Genomic DNA, 22,923 nt, shown 5'->3' with positions numbered 1-22,923 from the left:
ATGCTTTTGATTCACTCATGCGTTTTATATATATATATATATATATATATCATACGTGGATCGGTCAGCGCAGTGCCGATGCATCTCGAACAAGCCTGGTGTGTTTGTGTTTCCCCGCTGCCCATGGTTGCCAGGTTTTCACAACAAAACCCACCCAATTGCTACTCAAAACAAGCCCAATCGCGTTTCAGGGGGGCTTCCCGGTAAAAATCACATTTGGGGGTAAAATATGTGTTTTTTGGCATGGTTGCCTACTAAAATTCGCATTCCCGGGGCTAAATATCACATAATTGGGGTCGCTTTATCCCGCGGACATGAAAAAACAGCCCGCGGCAAAACCACGGACTTGGCAACACTGCCGCTGCCTCGCTAGCGTTGCTGAGAAAAGATGAGACGTATACAGTGACGTAAGACCTGGCTCTGTTGTGGCTCTCAGCATGTGGAAAAGCAAACGGTTCTTAGAAAGCTCCTCAGTCGAACCAACTATGAACTGGGACTAGCTCTGGCTCTGAATTAGCTCTAGCACTGCCTTGGTGGAAAAGGGGTATCAGAGTCTCTCCTGTGATGCATCATATAGAGGACATTTTCATTTGGGTATATCGTTTTCAAAGAATTCTCAAAAATAGGTGCGCAGGTTAATTTAAAGCTCTTTCTAACTTGTACTCAGCCTTAAAACTAACATATAGTTTTTGTAATTGTTTAACTATAGCATTTGTTAATAAGGGTTTATTTACAAAGTCGGCTCCTCATTACCATGCAGGCCAATGTTAACTTTTGTCTTTCTTTTTTCTCTTTTTATCTATAGCATTTATGATGAAAAATAGCCACACAGTTGGAAACTATAGCTACAACATGTCACAGGTGTAATATACATCTTAAGTGAAAAATCTATTCCCTTAACTGATTACAGAACAGATTATTATTAATTCTACAACTAGTCAAAATGTACCACAATAAATACAATAGAGCGTGATAAATTCTAGTAAATGTGGTCATCAGGAGTTTAAAAAGCTTGCAGGATGATGTTTTTTCCTCTTTTCACCAGTCATTTTAGTGGCTGTTTTAGATGTGTTTTACTACATTCTCAATGGAATTCAAATGGGTGGCACATTTCATCATCAGCATCGCATAGGAACGGCTTGTGCAAATCTTGTTTATACTCGACACGTACGCACGGCAAAAAATGCGAGACCCCATTTTGCTTGATTGTGTGCCATCTCGACAGGTCTAAAATATAAATGGTTATAATAGGCTTACCGTAGTGAATCAGGGTAAGACCAAAACATGTTTTTGAAAGAAGGCTTGATGTATTTAATTTAATTTTTGGCAATTTTGAACATAAAGAATTAGATGGTGTACCTTTAACACACCATTTGTGTTAACAGTCTGCAGGTCTTGCAGTTCAATAATTGCAGTCTAGTCTACAAGAAAATATAAATAAAATAGAAAAATGTAGACCTAGAACATGCATGTCACTTAAATCGCAGAACTGTATAATCACAAAGCACCTAGACTAACACTTCCATAAAGAACGGACTTTCACTGAGGTTGATGGAAATGAATTGGTCTGGTGTCAAGGACATCATAAGTGTTGATTACATGGAACAGACCGACATTGATTTTGTGCTAAGATGAAATGTCAGATTTGAGCCAAATCTCTATGCAGGAAGGTAAATAAGTCTTTTCAGTCTACAGGAACAGAATCCTTAATATTTTATTAACATTCAGCAGAATCTTTCCCTTCTTTCATCTTGCTCATTTCGATCCCCTGCTGTACACAAAAACTAAACATTATCACAAATGTTTGTGTCACTGCTTAACCCCCTCATTTTTGTTGTTTGTCTGTTTTCAGGTGGTAATTTCTTCAACCGTAATTCTGTCTCACCACGCAGCGTAGTTTGTGAGATGGAGCTTCCAGACATCCAGGCATCACTGGACATGTACGATGACAACAAATCCTGAGGACACGCATCTCCTCCACCTCAAGCCCATTCCTCCATCGTCCTCTCCCCGACCCCAGACTACGGGGATCAACCTTTATGAGTGTGAAATGGAGTATTGACAGTGAGCACACTGACTCTGGCGATAAACTCTACCACTGTAGAATGATCTTCATAGCGATCGGTCGCCTCAAGCGGATGTGATTGGACTATTGCGCACCATCATCAGCCTCCTTACACTTATTTTTCTCTCTTACTTTTTTGAAAGACTATTTCAAAAGACATCTGGTCACATATGGCTGTGGGAAGTACCTCTTAGTTCATTTCTCTGGTATCCTCGGTTAGCCACACGTCATCTCAGCTGTTGTCTCATGTATGTCATTTGCTGACCGTTTTTCCGTTCCAGTGCTTACTATTGTTCCAGATGGGGAAAACTCTCTCGTGGACGGTTGTAAAAGCAGGCTTGGAAACTGAGCCTTTATAGAAGAGCTGTCTGCTTTGCATCTCTGCTTTTGTAGCTAAACAGTGTCTCAGATGCAAACCAACTCGTCCTTCATATGCTCTAATGCTGCAGCTTCACGTTTAGTGCTGGCCTGTTAGCACTCGAAACTCCTCGACAAATCCCTGTTACTTCCTCGTAGAAATATACAGTATTTCTGTGTACATAGAGTGAAAATGTTTTAAACATGTATTTAAAGAAAATCCTATGGAATACCTTCAGCGAATACTAATCAGTTCCAAGCAAGGGGACCTAAAATATTTACACACACACACACACACACACACACACACACACACACACATACATACATGCATACATACACAGTATTTGCATATTATAATTCATACAATATATATATATATATATATATCTCTCTCAAGTGGCCTCTTAGCACAGTTTGTCTTTCCTGGATCTTGTCCGTGCACAAGAGTGTCTGTCTATTTTGTGTTCTCATTTTCGGGGGATGGCATTGTGACCATACTGGGCTGCATTCACAGAAATCTTCATGCTGATTCTGAATCAGATTTGTTTTATGTCATGTAGTTGCAGTCAGGACAGGGCAGAAGCTGTACTCTGAGACACTCTGTGAGTAACGGCTCTGCTTTATGTAATGGGCTACTATGTTACATACTGCCTCAGCATTAAACTTGTCATAATTGCCTATACTGCTCTCTTTCTTGAGGTTTAGAATAAATACAACATGGATCAGTGTTATTTTAGTATCATTTATATACTATTATAGTATTTATGAATACAGTGGGGAGAACAAGTATTTGATTCACTGCCGTTTTGCAGGTTTGCCCACTTACAAAACATGCAGAAGTCTGTATTTTTTATCATGGGTACTATTCATCTGTGAGTGACGGAATCTAAAACAAAAATCCAGAAATTCACATTGTAAGATGTTTAAGTAATTAATTTGCATTTTATTGCATGACATAAGTTGATACATCAGAAAAGCAGAACTTAATATTTGGTACAGAAACCTTTGTTTGCAATTACAGAGATCATACGTTTCCTGTAGTTCTTGACCGGGTTTGCACACACTGCAGCAGGGATTTTGGCCCACTCCTCCATACAGACCTTCTCCAGACCCTTCAGGTTTCGGGGCTGTCGCTGGGCAATACGGACTTTCAGCTCCCTCCAAATATTTTCAATTGGTTTCAGGTCTGGAGACTGGCTAGGCCACTCCAGGACCTTGAGATGCTAGCCACTCCTTAGTTGCCCTGGCTGTGTGTTTAAAATAGATTTTTATTTATCAACACTTAAGATGAAATATTATTAAATATCTATTATTATTATTATTATTTGTAGCAGTGGTAGAATTAAAAAATATAATACAAATATAATGTAATATAATAACAAGCAGCTTCAGAAAATGATTACCAATACCATCAGCCGAGCGCTGATGAGGGGGCGATGATCATGGTGACGCATTGCTGCCACATAACCAACATATTATTTTTTCCATGCAATTATGTCGTAATAACGAGATGTTACGTGGTTTTAACGACATATTTTTCTCGTTAAAACTACATATTTCCAGTGATGTACAGTGATGTGTACAAAATATGCCTGCCTGTCTCTAATCCACATTAGAGAATTGATATAGCCCATGTGCCTTTGTCATACTTCTATGTTTAAAAAGCAGAAGCAAGCTCAGCATAAAATAGGCCCTTCCGCTGCCTGTATCAGTGGCAGTGCCCATAGCCCGAAATTGTTGTAATTTATTGATGTAGCCTACAGTTCTTAACGCATAGCCATGGGTATCCAGTGCCATGGACTGCTCAGCTTCAGTGGCGTAACTTTAACCTAGTAATGACGGACCCCGGTGCAGCTACAAATATCAAAACTATCTATAGGCCTACTGTAATTGACATATATTCAAGAAATGTATTAAAAACAGAAAGACACTAGCCTATATGCCTAGTTTCAGCTTTACCCAAAGGCTGCGGAAACAGGCGAGTGGGTTCGCTACGCACAATCCATTACTGACGTTCTTGGTTTGCTTCTTATTTATTAAATATACAGGCAATTGGTTGATGAAACCTGAAAATGGACGTGTGTGTGTGTGTATATATATATATATATGTATATATATATATATATATATATATATATATATATATATATATATATATATATATATATATATATATATATATATATATATATATATATATATATATATATATATATATATTATATATATAATAGGCTAATATTTAAACATAGCCTAACTATGAAACTAAATAAGCTACGTTTACTTTAACCCTCTTTACGAAGCGCCTGTGCATTTTTTTCCTTTATGACAGTGGAAACAACTCCCAATACTCCCAAAGTAATTTTTAGCCGTAGGCCTACAGATAAGTTCAAGACATGATTATAAACTATAAACAATCTGTTGTAATTGTGAGTTTACACAAATAAAAGTAAAGGCCGTACTACATTCAGTGAACAGATTATTTTGCATGCACTCCACAAACGCTGTCTTCATTTCAAGAAATTTGTTTTGTTTATTAAACGTTAATTAAAAGTTTATTTTGCCCGTCACATAGTACTTGCTTTTGTAATAGGCTAACTGAGTTACCTGGACACCATAAGTGACCTTTAATTTCATGAAAAAAAAGCCTTTAGAACAATTCACTTCTGTGCCCCGCAATAATCACTTTGTAAGAGGTTGCTCTCATGTAATGTTTTCACCGGCCGCTAGAGGACGATAGAGCACTCTGATCTGATCTGACTGCTGCAGGAAATAATCTAAAACAGAAATGAAAGTTGCTAAGGAGTAACGTTGCTGAAGGGTTTACTAAACGTTTGCTTATGATTCCGTTTAAATGGCGTTTACTTTGACATTTGTTGTTCTGATAATTTTCCATGAACTGCTCATAGGATCCTTCAGCGTTGGACTAAGTAGGAAATATCTGACGGACGAAGAACGACTGGTTGTTACTTTTCGGCAAGGAAATGAAAACAACGAGTTCTATCAGAGACTGATTAATTTCCAGGTACATTTAGTGGACTAACATTTAATATGCCACTGTTGCCACATTACAACTGCAGCATTAAAGCCGTATCATAATAACTAATTCATCGACAATCGATACCTGTGACAATGGAGGGGTCTCAAAACCTAGTGACCTGCCTAACTAGACAGTATTTTAGGCATCATATACGAGGACCCTCTCACAAACTGCTTAATGCCCCTTGGATGCCCAAAAATGCTGTCTAGGTAGGCAGCCAACTAGAGATTATTCGAATGTATCTATTAGAATCATAAAGTAAATCTATAGTTAAGTACTAACCTTGTCTCAATACAGATTAAAGAATGTGAGTTTTATAGTACACATTTTATATGGCAACACTTTTGGGTCTAATTCTCAGTATTAACTAGTTGCTTTTTAGCATGCATATTACTGGGATATTGGCTGTTTATTAGTACTTATGAAGCACATATTTTTCTTATTCTGCAAAATCAAGTGTGACCATATATAGGAAATGCCAATAATTCCATTAGTTTCTGTCATGTGATATATTTCCTCATGTGATTTAGATCTTACCTGTTGCACAAGACACATTTGGTGATGTTTTGTCACATTGTAGAGTTCACTCCAGAGACAAGCCTTTCTGAACTCACCGTTGAAGAAATCAAACCATTCTGCACGTTATGGCATCAACCAGTTCTCTGACTTCTCTCCAAAACAATTCAAAGGTGAGAATATGCAGAGTAAGGATGCTTACAGATGGATTCACTTTTAATGGCAACTGACCTGCCTTGTTTCATTTTCAGAGCGATATCTCACAGCTCGGGCTGACAAGGCTCCAAAGTTTGACCCAGCAAGGCCTGGAATTCCAGTTAAGACGAATCATCCACGCAGGTTTGATTGGAGGGACCATGGAGTTGTTGGAGCAGTTCGAAACCAGGAGGCGGTAGGGTTTAGATGTTAAAGTCACCATGAAATCAAAATTGACAACTCTTACTTTTTTTAATGGAATATTGCAGTATTTATTATAAGTGATTCATCTGTGCCCATCTTTTTTAATTCATGTGCCCTCATAATCTTCCCCTCCCTTGTGCAATGTCATCTCTCCTAGACTTTATATCTTTTTTTGTTCTTTTTTATTTTATTTTTTTAATTCATATACTCAGAACATATGACACTTTGTTGCTGTGAATAATATATATGTTTACTCTGCATTTCTTCTTGCTCTTTCTTGTAGTGTGGAGGATGCTGGGCCTTCAGTGTGGTGGAGGCCATTGAATCCGTGTCAGCTACAGCTGGTGGAAAACTACATCAGCTCAGTGTGCAGCAGGTTATAGACTGTGCTTATGATAACCATGGCTGTAATGGTGGATCGCCTGTTGAAACACTATACTGGCTCATGCAGGTGCTGTCATCTGTCATCTGCATTTTCTTTTTCTCATGATGATGTAACTGGGAAAATTTAATTATTTAAATTGATAATAATAGTTTATTCAACTACCATTCATTTTAATTGCGTTAACCAAGGGTGTCCGATCCTGAAGTTTAGCTCCAGTCCTAATTAAACACACCTCAACCAGCTCATCAAGGTCTTCAGAATTACTGGAAACTTCCAGGCAGGTGTGTTGGAGTGGCACTCTGGACTGCAGGACTAGACACCCCTGGTTTTACCCAATAATTTATGGCATATTTTCTCTTTGAGGTGTATATAAACACTATTGTTCAAATATTTGGGTTCAGTAAGATGAAAGAAAGAAATTGATAGTTTTATTCAGCAAGGATGCATTAAATTGATTAAAATGTATATTTTCCATTTTCTATTCATCAATGAATCCTGATTTTTTTTTTAGCGCATTTTCCATAAAGATATTAAGCAACACAAGTGTTTTCAACATTGATGATGATAAGAAGTGTTTCTAGAGCACCAAATCTTCCTAAATATTAAAATAATTTCCGAAGGATCATGTGGCACTGAAGACCGGCTGCTGAAAATTCAGCTTTGCCATCACAGGAATAAATTAAAATGTAAAATTTAAGCCTGGGTGAGCAAAAGTGACGACTTTCAAAATCATAAAAAAAAAAACACTCACCCCGAACTTTGTGTATGTAACAAGGCTTTACTGGTTATTAGTATATTATCTTTTGTGACCCTGGACAACACAAACCAGTCATAAGTAATTTTTTAGAAAATTGAGATTTAATAAATAAGTATTCTGAAAAAATAAGCTTTCCATTGATGTATGGTTTGTTAGGATAGGACAATAGTTGGCCGAGATACAACTATTGAAAGATAAAATGAAAATCTGGAATCTGAGGGTGCAAAAAAAATCTATATATTGAGAAAATCACCTTTCAAGTTGTCCAAATTAAGTCCTTAGCAACGCATATTACTACTAATAATACATTTTTGATATATTTATGGTAGGAAATTTTAAATATCTTCATGGAACATGATCTTTACTTAATATCCTAATGATTTTTAGCATAAAAGAAAAATAATCGATAATTTTGACCCATACAAATTGCCACAAATATACCCGTTCGGTTTATGACTGGTTTTGTGGTCCAGGGTCACATTTGGACCCTGGAAATTCCCTAAATTTAGCAAACAAAACATATCATTTTACAGCTGATTAAAAAGCAGTAATTAAGTTGGTAAAATTTCTGTATTGTGTCCACATTCTACACTTTTTAATTGGGATTTTAATAAGGGTTTTAATTAATGATCTAGCCGCACCAGTTCTGAGAGGGTTAAAAGTAAAGTTGTCGGTATCCTCCACAACAAGCTGCTAATTAAAGACGTTTGTTATTGTCCCATAAGTTCCACAGTTGGCACATCCTAATAGCCTGCTTTGTGTATGTCTTTTATTTCAGACCAAATTGAAGTTAGTGAACGAGGCGGAATATCCCTTCAAAGCCGTGGCTGGAAGCTGCCAGTACTTTCCTCAGCCTTATGATGGAGTGGTAGTGAGGAATTACTCCGCTTATGACTTCAGGTAATACATGTAGCATGCAGATACCTTGAGCTTTACATCAACAGTCAGCTTTGCCAGTGCATTACGTGCTGTGTTGACCTTGTGTACAATTAATTCCTTCAAGGTTGAAGTTCGTTGGGATGTGGGCCAATGTTTTATGTTTGCTCATCTGTTCTTGTCATCTCTGTTTGCAACTCGGGGTCAGATGCTGAACGGCCACTGACTGTACACTCACTAAGCTCATGTAGCACTGGTCAAAAACCAAACGCAGCACTTCTTACCTGTGTTTTATTGTTAACATTTATGCCAGATGTCACTCTGGTTAGGACTTTCTGTCCTAACCAACTGGGTCAACCAGCAAACCATTTTACTGGTTGCGTGGTTTCCATTTCTATCATGTGCCTGGCATCCCTGCCTGTAGTGAAATCTCATGAATGTTTTCAAATTGATCAAATGTAACAGTAAAAATATACAGTTTGGATGGATATATTTATATTTACCCATATTCTGCAATGTCACTTCGGAACTAAGTAAATCTAAGGACCTTATACCGAGTCCATTGGGATTGATATGTTTTTCTAGTGGACATGAGGATGTGATGATGAGTGTCCTGGTGGAGTCAGGGCCTCTTGTTGTCATTGTGGATGCCATCAGCTGGCAGGATTACCTGGGCGGCATCATTCAGCACCACTGCTCCAGCCACAATGCCAACCATGCTGTACTGATCACCGGTTACGATACCACAGGTACACACACGCACACAGAGACACGGGCGGTTAAACTCTCTTTACTTGTGCCTCAGAGCATATAAAGGTTCAGAGCACTGGCCTTCACGGATTACGTCCTGTCAAGGGCACAAAATTGAGCTGACACTGGCAAATATTGGCTGTGTGCCAACATCCCAGAAAACTGCCTGATGTGTCTGCGGTATAATCAGCAAGCTGTCCTCAGCGTTTATCCACTCCTTTGATTTGTTTTCTCCTGTTTGTTTGCTAGTTTGAATGAAGTACTTTCAGTGTAGAGAAATTGATGCTCAGTGTCGCACCATTATCTTAAAACTGCAAACAATACATGAGCGTTATTGTAATTAATCAGTTTGTCAAATCTGTCATACTAGTGAGATGCTTTTTGGATTAGTTTGGATATAACAATAATCTGACATGTTTACTGATGGTAAATAGATTAGCCTATTGACACATTTTGTCTTTTTTTTTTTTTTCAAATAAACAGACGCATCTTTATCTGTATATAAATCAGATAAATATAAATCAGTTAACAACACATACAGCGATCAGGCATAACATTATGACGGTGAAGTGAATTGCACTGATTATCATCACATCACCTGTTAGTGGGTGGGATATATTGGGCAACAAGTGAACATTTTGTCCTCAACGTTGATGTGTTAGAAGCAGGAAAGATGGACAAGCGTAAAGGTTTGAGTGACTTTGACAAGGGACAACAACTGCATCTCCAAAACTGCAGCTCTTGTGGGGTGTTCCCGGTCTGCAGTGGTCAGTATCTATCAAAAGTGGTCAGAGGAAGGAACAGTGATGAACTGGCGACAGGGTAATGGCTCATTGATGCACGTGGGGAGCGAAAGCTGGCCTGTGTGGTCCGATCAAACACACGAGCTACTGTAGCTCAAATTGCTCAAGAAGTTCATTCTGGTTCGAATAGAAATGTGTCAAAATTGGGAGGTGACCCCAAAAACCCGATGGTCACTCTGACAGAGCTCAAGTGTTTCTCTGTGGAGAGAGGAGAACCTTCCGGAAGAACAACCATCTCTGCAACACTCCACCAATCAGGCCTGTATGGTAGAGTGGCCAGACGGAAGCCACTCCTCAGTAAAAGGCACACGACAGCCCGCCTGGAGTTTTCCAAAAGGCATCTGAAGGACTCTCAGACCATGAGAAACAACATTCTCTCGTCTGATGAAACAAAGCTTAAACTATTTGGCCTGAATGACAAGCGTCATGTCTGGAGGAAATGGGCACCGATCATCACCTGGCCAATACCATCCCTACAGTGAAGCATGGTGGTGGCAGCATCATGCTGTGGGGATGTTTTTCAGCAGCAGAAACTGGTAAACTAGTCAGGATCGAGGGAAAGATGACTGCAGCAATGTACATAGACATCCTTGATGAAAACCTGCTCCAGAGCACTCTGGACCTCAGACTGGGACGAAGGTTCATCTTCCAACACAACAACCCTAAGCACACAGGCAAGATAACAAGTAGCTACAGGACAACTCTGTGAATGTCCTTGAGTGGCCCAGCCAGAGCCCAGACTTGAACCCAATTGAACATCTCTGGAGAGATCTGAAAATGGCTGTGCACCGACGCTCCCCATCCAACCTGATGGAGCTTGAGAGGTCCTGCAAAGAAGAATGGGAGAAACTGCCCAAAAATAGGTGTGCCAAGCTTGTAGTATCATACTCAAAAAGACTTGAGGCTATAATTGGTGCCAAAGGTGCTTCAGAAGTATATTTCAAAACGTTTGCGATCGCTCGCAGAACATTAGCATTCCCCTGAGAAACTTTGCATTCTCTCGCAAAACATTTGCGTTCCCATAGAAAACTGTGTTCACTCATAAAACGTAAGTTCTTTTGCGAGCAATCGCAGAGTATTTATATTTTTTTCCATCATGATGTCACTTTAGGCCATGTCCACTCCACACTAATACGTTTTTGTTTGAAAACGCATCTTTTTCTCTCCGTTTTGGCCTTCCGTCCACACTGAGACGGCGTTTTAAGTCAATGAAAACTGAAAACAATTTGAAAACGCTCTCCAAAGCGGATACATTTGAAAATGCCGTCTTCACGTCGTAGTGTGAACTGTGAAGACAGAGGTATTTGAAAACGACATGTTTAGTCATGTGACGCATATTGTACCAATAGATATGTATGTTTATACCGCTATTGTGCCAGTTATGTGCTATTCACTTTCACACAGTTGCTAAAATATGTTACTTTGCACACTTCATATCACTGTCCTGCAAGGATGACAGAAAATTGACTTGAAATTGCTGTCCTGTGGCAAAACACGAGTGGAGTAGCGTTTTAAACCAAACTAATGGTTGGCCGAGTGTGACCTGGACGCATCAGTGAATGGGGAGATATTTTGCTAAATGAAATGATCCTGCCAGAAGAATTGTGTGATTAACTTTATGATGTCTGCATCATCTCAGTGAGCTTTTATGAGGTTTTACGCATGCACAGTAAGTTGAATTTGGCGTGTACTGACGTTTCAGTGTGGATGAGAAACTTTTGTAAAACGGTGGAGAGCGTTTTGAAACGAAAACTCAGTTTTCAAATCTATCCGGATTAATGTAGACGTAGCTTTAGATGCTCCGTATAAATGTGCACTTAAAGTAACTTAAAACTGCAAACAATGCATGAGTGTTATTGCAGTTAATCAGGCTGTCAAATCTGTGAGAATGAGATGCTTTGTTGGATATAAATAAAGACTTTTTTATACCATTATAAGTGCATGCTATCTATATAATGTGACTTGTTATTAATCATTTCCCATCTCAGGTGTATTACAATCTCTGATACGTCTTCATATTTTGTCACAGGGGAAGTGCCATACTGGATAGTACGCAATTCATGGGGGACCTCATGGGGTGACAATGGATATGTTTACATAAAAATAGGGAACGACATGTGTGGTAAGTTTGTGTATGACCCACTTTTAATGCTTTTTTACTTTGTTGACAGTCAGTTTCCCAGACAAGCGATAAACACAATGCATCCTGCGTCTGGGAGACATTGTGTGCATTCATAAATATTCATGAAGTGTTGGACGTTGGCAAACACTCGATACCGTCTGCAATGTAAAAGTGCAATCATAAATGCCTAGTTTTAATTCATATCAGATCATTTGTAATTGGTGTAATAAGATTATTTTTAGATTGTCATCTTGTTTGTCTTGTATATATGTTAGATGAGAATCAGCAGCCTCTCTTTTTTCTTTTCCCAGGCATTGCGGACAGTGTTGCTGCTGTTTCTGTGTAATTGTCAAAAATCTTTGTACTTCCATGATAAGGCCGTGGCAGTTTAACATTTTAAAAATATCACCCTCTGGATGGAAATCCTTCTGTGTATCTGATGAGAACTGTAACAATTATCACGCAACAAATCCTGTTGCCTCGTGAATGCAAAGCAAGTACGCTGCTATTTGAGCTAATATACCATATTCCTAATCCCACTGTAGCCCAAAATAATCAGAGCCGGATTTAATTTTAGTTATGAAACACACACTAGCTAGATTTGTCTTTTAAGACCATTTTAATCTTCAGAAAACACTGTTAGTAAGTATAAGTGCACAACTGAGCTGAAAGCTTACTGTATTGTGACATTGCACTGATGTAGGACGAACATCTGAGAAAAATGTGAAAATGTATATTATTTTATGTGAATATTAATGACAGCCTTTTTAAAACCTATAAGTACTTATTACTACAGTACAATATGTACCAGATATTCAGAGTTTATCTACTTTTATACACATAACTATTTTAAGGTGTCCTTGTTACATTGTACAAATAAATACTGAGAAATATTAATTAACAACTATTGCTTCGGGTAAGTTGCTGCTTGTAGTTATGTATAATTTACTGTTACTATTACTATAGTACATGTAAGATGTTCAACAGGGAAACCGTACAATAAAGTGTTAACTTTTTATTGTGTTTTATCAGTTTTGGCCATTGTGATTGCATTTTAAGAATAATCTGACATATTTACTGATATTAAATAAAGTCTTTCACTTCTTACCTGCTGGGGGCAGTATGACCTGAGAATATGATTGGCTGTAGACATCACTATTAATTTGTTATTTTATGGGTGGAGAGCATAAAAGTTCATAGTAATCTGCTTATCAATACTTCCTCTGGTGGAACGTAGTTCTCCAGAGAAGACTTTTGCGGCAACTTGTTTTATTTTATTTTGTTTTTTATTTATCAACATGCATCACCACATTGGATTATTATTCCCCAGATATGGTCTTGTATATCTGTAATACATAATTTTCTACTTAATAAATTCAAACAATTAATTTACGTGTGTGATCCTCTTTATTTGATAGTTGGGAACGCGCTAGCCATGACATAAATTGGGGGCTCGTCCGGGATCGCCAAGTACTCATTTTGGCAGCAAACTTTGTCTATTTTTTCCAAATAAAGAAGTATCACCATATCTGTACGTGTATACTCTTTATTTACAAAATATAAATCAGTTAACTACACATATGTTCGAATATTACATTATATTGACAGTATATACACAAGTGCTTCAACAGTGTCGCTGATATTTTGTTGACACCGTTCATTGTGAAATCAGCACAGCTTTGTAGCTTCTCATTCTACCATTTAAAAAGATTTTTAGTGACAAATGTTGGTGACGGTAGACTTGTGAAGTTTAAAGCTTTTTTTTCTTCTTCTGTACTCTCTGTAAATGCTGTTCATTCTTTCCTCATCCGTCCATCTGTTTAGTCTGAGTCATCGCTGCTGCTGCAGTAGGAGCTGTCGCAGCATTCGGCCATGTACAGGAAGGTGTGCTCACTCGGGTCCAGCTTGGGGACCCACTCCCTTTGGAACCAGGAAGGTGGCCAGGTTAAACAGATCCACAAACACCTTGTAGCGATCACTGGCAAAACATACTCAGGTTCATGAATAAGGCGTATCAATACATTCTGTTCTTGTGTTTGAGTGGTCTGTGTTCAGGAGATGGTTCGCATATTGCTGCCAATTCACATCGGTAAGCATTGTGTTTCACATGGATAATTCCAACAGATGCAGAGCGTTTCATCTGAAGACTGGATTTGTCCCTGATTATTTGGCCTACCTGACAGTGGAGCGCAGGTACTGATAGCCTGATGAGCCACCTGTGCCGTCTTTACTGCCAATCATCCTGTGCACCATACACACGTGGTTGTCTAGGGGGAAATTCAGGTATAAATTATGCAGGAAGTGAAAAAAAAAATGCATTATTGATATGCAGAAGAAAATGCTTTTGTTCAATGTTGACACTCCTAAGAGGCTTTTAGGTCAGATTTATTTGCAGTTCTGATGCTTCAGGGGTGTCACGTACATCTCCATTTTGTCATCAGGGTGTCGATGTCCATCAAAGATGTCAGGAGTTGGAAAGGAACCTGAAATCGAGGCTCCTCCCTAAGAGCAGATGGTGAGAAGTTGAGATTTTTGTTCTTCATCAAGCTATTAAAACATTTTTTTAAGGAAAAAAGCAGTTATATTCTTTGAAGTGCCAATGGAGAATCACATCTCTCTCTGTTTCAATCTCAATTAAGCTTTTTTGGCATGACTTGTACAGTATTGCAAAAGCACTGGCCATTACATGAGCAATTAACAAAATAATGATTATATAATACATAAAATACAAAATAAATAAGTAACTTAATAGATGAACACATTTTTTATAAACAAGAAATAAGCAATGTAAAAAAATTTGAAAGAATATTTGTAATTATTAAGGTAATGTTTCAAAGTAACTTTTAGACACGAGAGTCAAATTTAAAATGAAAATTATCCCATGATTTACTCACACTCAAGCCATCCTAGGTGTATATGACCGTCTTCTTTCTGACGAACACAATCAGTTATATTAATAAATATCCTGACACTTCCACGCTTTATAATGACAGTGAACAGGGCCGAGTTTGAAGCTCAAAAAAGTGCATCCATCCATCATCAAAAGCATATTCAACTTACGAAGTGTAGTGCCTCTCGCATTTCAAAACGTTTACGCCAGTTATGCTTTTTTTGTTGTTCGTTGAATACGGAAGGTGGTCTGGGGAAAGCTAGATATTTTACTTTATACAGTTTTAAATATGGATATTTTTCTTACAAAAAACCCATCGATTCGCTTCAGAAGACCTTTATTAACCCCACGGAGCCATGTGGAGTATTGATGTTTATGATGGATGGATGCACTTTTTTAAGCGTCAAACTCAATGGACCTCGTCACTGCCATTATAAAGCATGGAAGCGTCAGGATATGTATTACTCTGATAGTGTTCCTCAGAAAGAAGAATGTCATATACACCTAGGATGACTGGAGGGTGAGTAAATCATGGGATAATTTTCATTTTAAAGGGTGCTAATCCTTTAAGTCTCAAATACGTAATTTGTAACAATTACAATAATAAGAAATGTTTCTTGAGCACCAAATTAGTATATTAGAATGGTTTCTGAAGGATTTGCTATCACAGCAATAAATTACATTTTCAAATGTACAATTAATTTGTAATATTTCTGTTTTTACTTTATTTTAGATCAAATAAATGCAGTCTTGGCGAGCAAAAGGGACCCCAAAGAATGATTCTGTATACAGCATAACATTTACATGTAAAGAGATGGCGGTAAGTTGAATCCATCTCTTTTTACTAGAACAGCATATTTTCACTAAATTATCTGGTCATCTTGCAGACAGATACCTGTAGAAGTATATCATCAGGGCTCCCTGCAGTGCTTTATATGACAACCTCCTCTGACCTGCACAGGCAGAACAAAACATTCTGATGGAACTGCTAGTGGATGTGTCACTTGACATCGTACACACGAGAGGTTTGCTGACCTGTGCTTAGTAAGTGAGCATGCCTTTTCTCATCAAAGAGCGATAAGAAAACGTCTCTCTGCTTAATGAGCTCGGCCATCATCTCCTCTTTCATATCTGAGGCTGGTTTTTGCTATTAAGAAGAAACATGAGTTGTCACTTACAATTTAGATTGGATAACTGCACAGAACTATCCAGGGATCCTCCACAAACCTCTATATTTTCTTTCTCTCTCCTGAGCCTCTCGAAAATATTGGTTTCCAGTTTCCCCCAAAAATTGAAGCCATCTTCCTCCAAGCCAGGCGTTCTCTCCAGCCATTGCTGCAAAGTATTGATTGCTTATGAGAAATGTTATTCGGCATGTTGCTGTCCGCCAGATTGATCCTGACTTAATTTATAAATTGGCCATGTAACCTATTCCTCTCTGAATACCAATAACCTGCAAAGAAGTCTAGTAAGTTACAGCTCTTGTGTTGAATTTCCAGATTACATTGATTAATACAGTATTCATGACTTCACAGCTAATATTTCATCTTACAATGTCATTTCCCTTAGGTTTACCTCCACTAACTGAAGCAGTGTTGGCTCCTGCTCTGAGTGCAGGAGCAGCTCATTTTCCTGGTCACGGAAATTGTCCCGATAATGCCTTCTGTTATAGGGGACCCTCTGGTTGTGTGGGACCCCAATCTTGTTTTCCAGCAGTCGAAACTGCAGACTCTGGAAGCCCGAAGCCGGTGCGAGATATTCCCTGTGCACAAAAACACTCAGATCAATCGAGCTAAATACAATTATGCTAAACTGCCATTGATTTTTGACAAATTAGTGCCATCTAATGCTTATTTACTGAGTTAGCTATATTCAGTCTCTTGAGCGTTAGTACATTTCCAATAGCAATTTTGCCCAACCAATGCTGTTATCTAGGAAATGTAAAACTTGTTTTCAGTAATTGTTTGGCAGTGAGGCTTTTTATTGTCATAACCTTTAACCATATTTAGGTTATGACAATATGCTTGTTTACTAGCATTAGGAATACAATAATGAGAATTATATACAGTACACCTTACCTAAAGTCATAGAAGTCTAAGGCAGTCATGGTTTCCAGAACAGCAAACTGGTCAAGCAACAATCTGAATATCATCACAACCCTGTGGATACGAGTGTTGACTTTGAGCATGTTTCGCTCGTCACGCACCTGAGGAAATATCAGTGCATTTAGATTATTTTTCTTTATAAAGTCCCTGAAACATGACATTTAACTAGAGAAGTATCTTAAACTAGACTGAAGGTGGCAGCCTCATGCTGCAATGCACATTCTTTCTTTCAACTGAACTATATATCATAAAACTGAAGGCTCTGGCTGTTCATCATTGTCCAAAAGTTCCCCAAACAATAAATGAACTGAATTTTCTATTAGATTTAGAAGCATCCATATGCGCTGCTTTGACAAGTATCCCCAAAATCCTTATAAACCCCTGAGGGAAAACCCCCAAAAAGCTCACCCAAAAATGAAAATTCTGTCATTAATAACTCATCCTAATGTTGTTCCAAACCTTTTGCTTATTTTCAGAACACAAATGAAGATCTCTTTAATGAAATCTGAGATATTTCTGTCCTTTCAGTGACAGCTACGTAACTACCACTTTGACGCTTCAAAAAGTTCATGAAGTGATCTAACTAATCCATATGAATTGAGCGGTTTACTCCAAATTTTCTGAAGAGACTCGGTCGCTTTAAATGATGAACGGTAACTGCGTAATACACGAGAATGAACCACATTGGTTCTTGTAGAAGCTCAAACGTACTGCATAACACACACGAATGAACCTCATTGGTTAATGCAGAAGCTCAAACGTGTTGCATAACACACAAGAACGAACCTCATAGGATCTTGCATGTGTTGTGTAACACACGAGAATGAACCTCATTGGTTCTTGCATGTGAGGTGTAACACACGAGAATGAACCTCATTGGTTCTTGTAGAATCTCAAAAACGTACTGCGTAACATACGAGAGTGAAGCTCATTGGTTCTTGCACGTGTTGTGTAACACACGAGATTGAACCTCATTGGTTCTTGTAGAAGCTCAAAAACGTACTGCATAACATACGAGAGTGAAGCTCATTGGTTCTTGCACGTGTTGTGTAACACATGAGAGTGAAGCTCATTGGTTCTTGTACGTGCTGCGTAACACACGAGAACGAACCTGATTGGTTCTTGCATGCGTTTTGTAACACGAGAACGAACCTGATTGGTTCTTGCATGCGTTTTGTAACACGAGAACGAACCTCATTGGTTCTTGCATGTGTTGTGTGACACGAGAATGAAGCTCATTGGTTCTTGCATGTGCTGCGTAACACACGAGAACAAACCTCATTGGTTCTTGCATGTGTTATGTAACTCACAAGAACGAACCTCATTGGTTCTTGCATGTGTTGTGTGACACGAGAATGAAGCTCATTGGTTCTTGCATGTGCTGCGTAACACACCAGAACAAACCTCATTGGTTCTTGCATGTGTTATGTAACTCACAAGAACAAACCTCATTGGTTCTTGCATGTTATGTAACTCACAAGAACAAACCTCATTGGTTCTTGCATGTGTTATGTAACTCACAAGAATGAAGCTCATTGGTTCTTGCACGTGTTATGTAACTCACAAGAATGAACCTCTTTGGTTCTTGCACGTGTTGTGTAACACGAGAATGAACCTCATTGGTTCTTGCATGTGTTGTGTAACACGAGAATGAAGCTCATTGGTTCTTGCATGCGTTTTGTAACACACGAGAACGAACCTCATTGGTTCTTGAATGTGTTGTGTGACACGAGAATGAAGCTCATTGGTTCTTGCATGTGCTGCGTAACACACCAGAACGAACCTCATTGGTTCTTGCATGTGTTGTGTAACTCACAAGAATGTACCTCATTGGTTCTTGCACCTGATGTGTTACACATGAGAATTAAGCTCATTGGATCTTGCACGTGCTGCGTAACACACAAGAATGAAGCTCAGTGGTTCTTGCATGTGTTATATGACACGAGAATGAAGCTCGTTGGTTCTTGCACGTGCTGTGTAACACACGAGAACGAACCTCATTGGTTGTTGCATGTGTTGTGTAACTCACAAGAATGAACCTCATTGGTTCTTGCATGTGTTGTGCAACTCACAAGAATGAACCTCATTGGTTCTTGTAGAAGTTCAAACGTACTACGTAACACACGAGAACAAACCTCATTGGTTCTTGCACGTGTTGTATAACACACGAGAACGAACCTCATTGGTTCTTGCACGTGTTGTATAACACACGAGAACGAACCTCAGTGGTTCTTGCACGTGTTGTATAAAACACGAGAACGAACCTCATTGGTTCTTGCATGTGTTGTGCAACTCACAAGAATGAACCTCATTGGTTCTTGTAGAAGCTCAAACGTACTACGTAACACACGAGAATGAAGCTCATTGGTTCTTGCATGTGTTGTGTAACTCACAAGAATGAACCTCATTGGTTCTTGTAGAAGCTCAAACGTACTACGTAACACACGAGAATGAACCTCATTGGTTCTTGCACATGTTCCATAACACACGAGAACCAACCTCATTGGTTCTTGCATGTGTTGTGTAACACGAGAATGAAGCTCATTGGTTCTTGCATGTGTTGTGGAACTCACAAGAATGAACCTCATTGGTTCTTGCACTTGTTGTGTAACACACGAGAATGAAGCTCATTGGTTCTTGCACGTGCTGCGTAACACACAAGAAAGAACCTCATTGGTTCTTGCATGTGTTGTGTAACTCACAAGAATGAACCTCATTGGTTCTTGTAGAAGCTCAAACGTACTACGTAACACACGAGAATGAACCTCATTGGTTATTGCATGTGTTGTATAACACAAGAGTGAAGCTCATTGGTTCTTGCACATGTTCCGTAACACATGAGAACGCACCTCATTGGTTCTTGCATGTGCTGCGTAGCTCACGAGAATGAACCTCATTGGTGATTGAGTCTCTTCAGAAAATGTGATTTCTGAAGGATCATGGGATACTGAAGTCTGGAGAAATTATGCTGAAAAAAATTTATATTGTAATATGTCACAATATTACTGTTTTCCTGTATTGGTGAGTGTTAGACACTCTTTAAAAACATTAAAAATCTCACCAACCCCAAACTTGTGATTGGTTTTATGCAGTATGGCACAAAATATCAGATAATAATATTAAAATAATTGCCCTGATTTTGTCTGAGCTATTGAGCTGAGTTAGTGTTTTATTTCCAAATGTTTATGAAAATCATTCATCATGTCTTGCAAATCTCTCATTTGTGCCCTGTCAGCCTAAACCTTCATTAGATAATTTTCTCATTAAAAAGGGTCTTTAACACATTTTTAATAGGCGACTTATTAAATGTTAATCATATTGCATTATTTAAAAGCAGGTCCATTCCTGTTTGGGGAAATTTTTTTAGCTAAATCTGAAAACTGTAGCTGTTTATGATGACCCAATAACACAAATCGTTGTTTTTTTGTATTTGGGCTACTCACATGTCCACTGATGAAGATTTCTCTCACCGAGTCCAGCTCCCACAGGACTTGTTTAAACCACAGTTCGTATGCTGCAATAGAAGGAACAAGTTAATCATTTACATGTTTCATATGAAAAGCTTCCAGGTAAAAGTACAGAAGTGCAGTGTCATTGGTCTCTGGGCTTCATTAAAGAACCTTTATGACATACTGTATGAAAGTCACTACATTTAAGCATGTATGTATGGATTATGTATGTGTGGGCGAGTAACTCTTGATTCACTGGTGTGGTGGATTCTGGATTGTCGACGATTGTTCACATGTGGGTTACATTCAGCTTTGAGTTTTTGATTTGGTCTTGTCTATTTTTGGTTGCAGTGAAACTTGTCAACATTTGGCGTTCTAAACAAGGAAATGAGCTTTTTTGCCTGTCGTGTTTTGGGAGCATTCATTGGAGAGAGGCTAAGACTGATTTGCCCAAAGGCTGTTTAGCATTTGTGTGACTCACCTTGATGTGTGACGATAAACAGATGTTCGTCATGGATCTTGTTTCCCTTCAGCTCACTTTGAAGCACCTGAGATGTCACTATTTTATCCAGCTGGGGATGTGAGAACATTTTTGTTTCATGAAAAGCAAGACCAAAAAAAGTCTATTTAAAATAGAGCATAAAAAAACTACTTCACTGTTTGCCGTTAATGTCTGAAATGCATGAAATTTCCAGCGTTTATGAATGCGTTTATTAATTTGGAAACCTAGGAAGAATCACAGTGTTCTGGACGCACAGGCCATTATAATAAACTTTAGATTCGAGGAATGCTCACCAATTAATCATGATCTATTTTAGGAGAAGCTATGCTTTATGCTTATTAAAATATATAAAAATAGTGCAGTTTACCTGCAGATAGTCACCATAGATAAGACCTCCTTTGCTGGCTTTGTTAATTCCAGATTGAGAATCATCATTCTCATCTTCTTTCAGATGCTGCTTACTAGTTGACCTGTATATTCATTAAACACATTAACATCAAACACAGAAACATTTGTGTACAACATTCAATGTAGGTTGAATCTGATTTGCAATTTGATAGTGATATAATCCATGGAGAAATGTGTCTTTGGGATTAGCATTATATAATCTCGAAAATATCAAAAAAATGTTGAAAGCTGAAAATACGTACAAGAATTTCTTCTGAAAATATGGACATCCACTCATGGCTGAAATGATAATGTGTGGCAAGCTGGACTGTTTTCTTTCACTCCACTTCAAACCATCAGCTCTTAAGGATGTCCACGCCCCCCCCCCCCCCCCCCCCCTCCATGCTGACTGACCAATCACCTCTAGATCCATCCCACCTCCCTTCTGGCAATGTTCACCCCAAGGAACATGTTGTACTTTGTCTTTGTCTTATCTTTGGTGAAATCGAACTGAAACAGATTAATTGAAACAGAACTTTGACTTCATAACATTATGAGCAGGGCATTTGTACATAAATGTAACGAATGTGGGATCATGTCAAAGGGTTCAGATGGACCTGGGCTGTAAAATTTCAAGAGCATTCCTATATTTACTGCCATTAAGAAAGACTGAGTTTAACCTTGTTGTATTGTTTTGCCCTTGAACAGTCATTTTACATTACTTTCATTTGAATTTTTTAAGTGTTTATGTGCATTTGTCATTTTTATTAATATATATTTTTTAGTTTCAGTTTTAGTAATTTATTAGGGTCCAAGTACTGAAGGTGCGGGCACCTGTGGTAATCGTTGGCATTCTTCTTCTTATTATTCTTCCGTTTCCGCTCGAGTCTATGGCAGCCCATAGAACCGCTTGCGGGAAAGTTATGAAATTGAACACACAGATAGAGGACAGTCTGAACTGTCACCGTGGCAAATTTGTCTCTAACTCAATCCCTCTAGCAGTTGATGGCCAACTCACTCACGTTAATGTTAATAACTTTTTGACCATATAGGCTAGAAACATTCCTCTGATTCCTTGGCTCAAGACGGTTCAATTGCACCCTAATTTCCGCCATTTTGAATTTTACAGAAAAGTTACTTTTTCTAACTTCTCTTAGGCCGTTGCTCCGATTTTCATGAAAATTAAACCAGACCATCTTTAGACAATGCAGAAAAAAATTATGGAATTCAAGTTGATTCGTCAAACTGTTCTCGAATAAATTTGACGAAGAGCATGCCAAAATGAACGTGATGCTATATCTCCACTAAGTTTTATCCTTTTCTGACCAAACAACTGTGACCTAAGGGTACTACCTGCACAGTTTCGGCACAGTGCAACCTAGTAGTCAGGAGATATGAAAAATGTAAATTTTTGCTAATAACTTCTGAATGGTTTGGCCACGAAACTGGTCTCTTTAGATTCAGTGCACATGCCGAGATGAACGATACAAAACTCGGTGTGTGTCTTCAGCACCATG

General features: G+C 38.5%; 3 protein-coding genes across 3 annotated transcripts in view; 2 read left to right on the top strand and 1 right to left on the bottom strand.

Moving 5' to 3' along the window:
- Positions 1 to 3,103, top strand: part of rnf130 (ring finger protein 130) — a 59,794-nt gene extending 56,691 nt beyond the window's left edge. Inside the window, exon 9 of the mRNA XM_079838622.1 lies at positions 1,853 to 3,103. Within this exon, the coding sequence (XP_079694748.1) occupies positions 1,853 to 1,962 (110 nt within the window). The 3' untranslated portion in view covers positions 1,963 to 3,103. The remainder of the gene's footprint in view (positions 1 to 1,852) is intronic.
- Positions 3,104 to 5,154: 2,051 nt separating this feature from the next.
- On the top strand, positions 5,155 to 13,600 carry ctso (cathepsin O). Its single transcript, XM_079839402.1, has 8 exons — positions 5,155 to 5,450; positions 6,046 to 6,154; positions 6,233 to 6,372; positions 6,664 to 6,831; positions 8,301 to 8,422; positions 8,984 to 9,147; positions 11,981 to 12,073; positions 12,385 to 13,600. Exons 1-8 carry the CDS (start codon positions 5,280 to 5,282, stop codon positions 12,417 to 12,419), a joined length of 1,002 nt encoding a protein of 333 aa, XP_079695528.1. The 5' UTR covers positions 5,155 to 5,279; the 3' UTR covers positions 12,420 to 13,600.
- A 293-nt stretch (positions 13,601 to 13,893) lies between these two features.
- On the bottom strand, positions 13,894 to 21,747 carry tdo2a (tryptophan 2,3-dioxygenase a; the record flags this gene model as incomplete). The annotated part of the gene is given in 13 exon segments (XM_079839401.1): positions 13,894 to 13,995; positions 13,997 to 14,051; positions 14,250 to 14,340; positions 14,496 to 14,575; positions 15,859 to 15,916; positions 15,999 to 16,110; positions 16,191 to 16,298; positions 16,539 to 16,725; positions 17,042 to 17,169; positions 20,512 to 20,582; positions 20,999 to 21,089; positions 21,387 to 21,489; positions 21,670 to 21,747. Coding segments are annotated over 13 exon segments (1,221 nt in total). The 5' UTR covers positions 21,705 to 21,747.
- Between the last annotated feature and the right edge of the window lie 1,176 nt (positions 21,748 to 22,923).

Source organism: Gobio gobio (genome assembly GCF_949357685.1).
Source record: "Gobio gobio genome assembly, chromosome: 16".
Lineage (NCBI taxonomy): Eukaryota > Metazoa > Chordata > Actinopteri > Cypriniformes > Gobionidae > Gobio > Gobio gobio.
This window is presented reverse-complemented; position numbering and strand designations above follow the sequence as displayed.